Below are 5,739 nucleotides of genomic sequence, written 5' to 3'. Positions count from 1 at the left end.
CTCCCAGTCTCCCGGTTGAGCTCCCGAGGGGACACTTTGTAGCATATTAGCCTTTTATATATATAGATTTCCAGTGCACATCATATGTACTGGCCATCCGTCCTATGGTATGGTCAGATGGACGTACGGTCAGTCACTTAGCCTTTTATATATACTAGAGGGCCGATGCATGAAATTCGTGCAAGGGGCTCCCAGCTTCATCTGGAAGATTGTCTGGAAGGATGTCTGGAAGGTCGTTCGGCTATTCAGTCTAATTAGTATATTACACTTTTGTTATTATAGATATAGATGAATAAATATATATATTAGTATCCAGGGAGGAACCAGGGAGGGTTACATGAAATCCATGGAGGTAGATGAGGAAGGTGGGAAAAAGCAAAGCAAATCTGGTTCTGGGAAAGAATAGTCCTCTGCTATTTCAAAGGTATATTTTCTTTGATGCACAAAGACAATAGACAATTTCAAAGGTAAAGATTGACCTTTGTCAAAGAAGCTACAGGCCCACGTAGCCCTCATGACCCACTTTTAGTTAGGAATTGATATGTTCAGACCACCCTGTCTCTGAGTTTGTAAGACCCACCATGTGGGCCTCCTCTGAGCTATCACATTTAGTATGTGGCCCATTTTTCATCTAGAAGATAGTGTATATTCTACATAACAATGTGCTACTGGCTACTTCTTTCCAGCTTCCTCATATTCAGTGACATCACAGTGGTAGCATGAAAGCAGCCAAGACAAGAGTATTTATGCCATAGATGTTGGTAAACTATACGAATCAAGGCGCCCCCTCTCGAATGCCCTGGAAATTCATACTTACATATCATCCAAAAGAGGTGTGTGTGTGTGTTTTCATAGGGAACGAGAACCAGCAGTTCTGATTTGGATGAAAGAAAGGGAGAGGTTCAGATAACTAAGAAGTTTGACCCGTATACAGGCATAGTGGTGGTGCCATTTATTGTAAGGGGACTCATAGGTAGGGAGGCTTCTAAAGGGGGAGGATAAGGTTTGTACTCACTGGGTTTGGGATGTTCATGGTTCGTCCCAGATCATTAGGCAGTGGTTTTATGTACTTGGAGCTCAGGAGAAAAGCCTGTAATGGAGGAATGTACTTGAATCATCTGTATGCAGGTAGCATTTAAAACACGGAGCATGGGTATGGTTGCTCAAGGTACATAAGTAAGTAACAAAGTCAGAATGAAAGGGGGCATATTAACATTACAAGGTGGGCAAGGAGGAGAGCCAGCAAAATGGGTTGATGTAGCATGGTCAGAGACACCTGGGGATAAACAACGGCAACGCCTCTGACCTCAATGGTCCTTTGAGAGAGGGAGGCTAGCATATAAACTGAGAATCTCAAAGGAGTACTATCAAAGGGCATGAGGAGGGTGCTTGCTTTTCATGAGAGAGCACAGAGGACCCAGCGACGAATTGACCCACTGGGTCAAGTTTTAAAGAGAGAGGGATGAGGAGCTCCTGTGATCTGTCAGCAAAACCCTGGAAGCCCAAGACAAGAGAGAGCCCAAATGGGAAAGTTTAATTTCCTCTGAAGATTCATTTGGTTTAAAAAAAAACCTGTCTGCCTTTTTCTAGGTATATTCCCTAAGCAGCAAACCATCACATTTTCCCCTTGAACCAAGTTATGCATATATAAGTGTGTTCTAAGTTATTTTAGATTTGTATGTAAAGGTGATCTTAAAATGTATATAATTCTAACCATCTTCCTCTGGAAAATAGCAGTTCTTTCGTTTTTGTTTTTTTCTTTTGTAAACCGCCCCAAATTTAATATGTCACATATTCCTTTTGGGTGCTGCCCTGGAAATGGCTATGTGGTGGGTACTTGCTTTCTATCTCCTTTATAAAACTCAGCCCTGCCCAAAGCCCTTTTCCTCCTCTCCTCTGCACAGGCCTTTCTATTGGTTCCTCAGAGGACAGCACACTGTTTAGATTTGGCTGGAAGTGCCTCTGAGCTCAGCAGATGCAGCAGAAGCAAGTACAGTGTATCATGTGGCCTCACTGAGCCTGCTTTCCCATTGAACATGCTGAGGTTGTTTAGAGGGGTCACGGCGCTTTTTGAATAACGCAGGAGATCAACAGCATAAGGCACTCAGGGGCTGCTGGTTGTTGGAGCATTTTCCATGTCACTGAATATATGGCATGGAGTGGTTTCAGCTCGGGGGAAAAAGAGCTTTGGGGAAAAATTAAAAAGAAACACTGAAGAAATTAATAATTTACTAGAATACACTAAATCCTACTGATTCAAACTCCTATTGAATTTTTGATGCTACCCTCTGCAAAGCTAGATTAAATTTTAAAATTGTTTCTATCTTTAGGTATTGATTTCCTCCTCCCCCTTCAACCATTGAGCATTTGAAAGGGTATCACACCACACATGCTCCAGATCACCACAGGAAGTTAGTAAAGGGTAACTACTACTTTGCCTCTACTTTTCTTCCTAAATCCCCATGGACTGCATTCATCAGTTCCTCACAGGACTGTGCTCTGTGCATACTAAAAGCAAAAAGGTAGTGACTCCTGTTTCCTTCTATTTGTGCTGTCCTTAATTCCTACACTTTATTATCTAGGTTTATACTGTCATTTTACAGATGAAGAAACCTCAGGGAGGGTAAGTATATTGTATCACAGGGCTAGTAAATGGTGGGCCAGGATTGAAATCCACTCTGTTGTCTGTCAGTAACCATTATACATTCTATTCTTCCTCTGCAGGTGTACGATGAATCCGTAATCGTATTTATTACATTTTATTGTAGTTATGTAACATGGGTTGGGCCCTTTCTTCATCTTTGTAATCCTTATGCCTGGCAGTGACTGGAATAGCTCTTCTGCCATCCACCATCAACTCCTTCTAGCACCAGGCACTGTGGCACACACAATTCACATATTTATGATTTTTGTTTGGTATAAAAGATAACTCAGTCTGTAGTTTTTTTGCCTTGTAGGACATTAACCTGTTTCATATCTGTGTCAGGCTTCCTGAAGACCACTTCTAGGTTTGATTTGTTAGGACTTGGCATATAACTGTACTCACCGCTACAATTTATGACAGCAAAAGGATGCAAAGCAAAATCCACAAAGGGCGAAGAACCTGAGGTCAAATCTGGAAAAACTAGGCACGAAGCATCAAAGAATTCTCTCCCAGTGGAGTCACACTGGATGAACTTAATCCCAGTCGTGTTCTGACAGCCCAGAGTTTTTACTGGGAGCTGGCCACTTAGGCAATCTCTGCCTGGCACCTATGCCAGATAAAATTCCAGACTCCCAGAGGCCAGCAGGTGTTCAGCACAAAACGCATTGTTTGCACAGACAGTTTATGCACAGTGAGCCACTTTTATCAGTACTGGGAACCCTCCTAAAATTCAAGTTCCCAGTTGCCAGCCAAGGGCCAATCTGGTATGCAGGTCTCAGGGTAAGTTGTCAGGCTGCTGCTATGTTAACGCTTTTTGGCACAAGAATTTAATCCCAGCATTCTTTCTTCATGTTGTCAACTTTGTTTTGACAGACATAGCTCTAGCAAGCTAAATAAAATCCAACCAAACCTAAATCTAAAATACACAAACTCAATAGTAGAGACTGACTACTGCAGTTATTAAAAACAAAACAAAAACACCTTGTATTTGTATTTAATATTTTCTTACTATATTTGCACTTCTGAAAGTTCTCTTCGATGGCAAGTACTTGCCTATTGAAATCTAAGGCACATATTAATAATAAATGTTTCTGCAGGTAGGCAATACTATGTAATGATAATTCCCTCTTTAAAATATGAAATATACCATTAAAATTTCCCCATTTAAATATATTACATATAAGCCAAAACTTAGAAATGATATAACCCCTGTATATCACTGTAGCTTTGAGCCTTTAAAAAAGATAGCCTTAATTTTAAGTTTAAATATAACATGCAGAATAGTCTTTATTTTTTGAACTTTATTATGCTTCAGATGTTTCTCTAATCATTTTGTTTATTTTCCTATATTTTGTGAATTGATTTTAAAATCAGAATTTTACAAGCCTCCATATACAATGATACCAAACAAAATACGAAAATTTTAAGCTTTATTAATAATTCTAAGGAGACCAGAACACAATTAAAAGCTGACACAGTTAACAAAAGCATTAGAAGTTAAACATCTCTTGAATAAAAATATAGGAAATATAATAATGAAAAAAAAAATCAGGGACTGAAGGAAGAAGAAAATTTTCCAATTTTCTAGCAGCTGGTATATTCTGCCCTCTGATTCTGCAGGTCCTATATCTCTGGATTTAACCAACCACGGGTCAAAAATACTTAAAAAAAGAAAAACTCCAGAAGGTTGATTCCTAAAACAATACAGTATGACAACTATTTACAAAGCATTTGCATTGGAGTAGGTAGTACAAACCATCTAGAGCTGATTTAAAGTGTACAGTAGGATGTGTGGAGGTTAGACGTAAATACTACGCCATTTTTCTATAATGGACTTGAGCATCCTCAGAATCTTGTATCCAAGAGGTGGAGGGTGTCCTGGAACCAATCCCTGGAGGGTATAGAGGAACAACTGTACTTTCTTCACAATTTATATCACTTAAGTGCAAAGACATCATTAAATAAAACCTCATGTGGTATCTACAAAATAATGGTAAGAGGAAAAAAACCTAGTATCAGGATCTTCTGGATCCACTAGTTTACATACCGATTACAAAAGTGATTCTAGGTAACTACAGTTGAAAGCCTATCAATTAAGTCATCAATAGTGCAAACAAGAAGATGAATGTCTGCTTTTTCTTTCATTCGGTGATCACCATGTTTCCGAAGGATGACATCTACATCTGTGCTGACCACTCGGTCAGCAATCTGTATGGACTTGTGCCAAGATACAACGTCATCCTTCATGCAATGGAGCAATCTTATAGGGCAGTTCACAGGAATAGGGCTATGTAATAAGCAGTGGTGTTCAGCTTCTTTAATGAAACTATGCTGAATGTGATAAACTCCTTCTTCGTTGTATTTTGATGGCATGCTCCACACGCCTTTCATCTCTATTTCCTTTTGTACCTATTGAAAAAAATTAGGAAAATAGAAGTATTTATGAAATACTAACACATGCAATAGCATTAAACAATATAAGAATTTAAACAGAAAAATATGTACAATATAATATATATATTTAGGCATTTTAATGTCTTTTAATATCAGAAAGATTTGATTCAGTGAAATTGAGTGGTTGAAATCCATTGATTTCAGTGAAAAGCTGTATATATAAACGTTATACTTCTAAATATGTCTCAAATGATTTGGAAACAAGAAATTCAAAAAATATAAAATGTATGAAACTATAGTATTATCATGGGGTTTTCTGCATTAAAAAACATGTGAACCAAATATTTAAAGCAAAAATGATACTCAGTTGTCTTTAAGCTATTCCAGATTGCTCCTGAATTTGTAATTTCAGTATTTAAAACTTAGTTTCACTGGTTATTAAATAAAGTGAAAACTGTGCTAATTATTGAGACACAATAATGGCTGCATTTTAAACATCCCTACTCAAATAGCTGTTATCTGCCACTGAATATAATGAATGTTGTTCATCTGAAGAACAAACTTCACAGAATGTTTTATGTCCTGAAGCCTCAAAAAAAAGTTCAGAAATAGGAAAAATAATATTAACCAAAAGCTATGGTGCATTATGCTTCAATGAAAATAGGAGAAAATGTATCAATTCTATTTGGTGTTTCTGGTTG

General features: G+C 38.1%; 1 protein-coding gene across 4 annotated transcripts in view; it reads right to left on the bottom strand.

The window, feature by feature from the left end:
- Positions 1 to 5,739, bottom strand: part of ABHD10 (abhydrolase domain containing 10) — a 40,239-nt gene that overhangs the window by 19,522 nt on the left and 14,978 nt on the right. For 3 of the 4 annotated variants that reach the window (XR_435665.2, XM_015563807.1, XM_006763606.2), the window contains exon 5: positions 1,016 to 1,090. Coding sequence is in view for 3 of the 4 variants with exons in the window: in XM_015563807.1 (XP_015419293.1) it covers positions 1,016 to 1,090 (75 nt within the window). In the remaining variant the exon portion in view is untranslated. Of the gene's footprint in view, positions 1 to 1,015; positions 1,091 to 4,057; positions 5,054 to 5,739 lie in introns of those variants that run through there. The other variant, XM_006763607.2, reaches the window with a different exon arrangement.

This window comes from Myotis davidii, unplaced genomic scaffold, assembly GCF_000327345.1.
Source record: "Myotis davidii unplaced genomic scaffold, ASM32734v1 scaffold379, whole genome shotgun sequence".
Classification (NCBI taxonomy): Eukaryota; Metazoa; Chordata; class Mammalia; order Chiroptera; family Vespertilionidae; genus Myotis; species Myotis davidii.
Note: the sequence above shows the minus strand (reverse complement) of the source record. Positions and strands in the feature narration are given on the sequence as shown.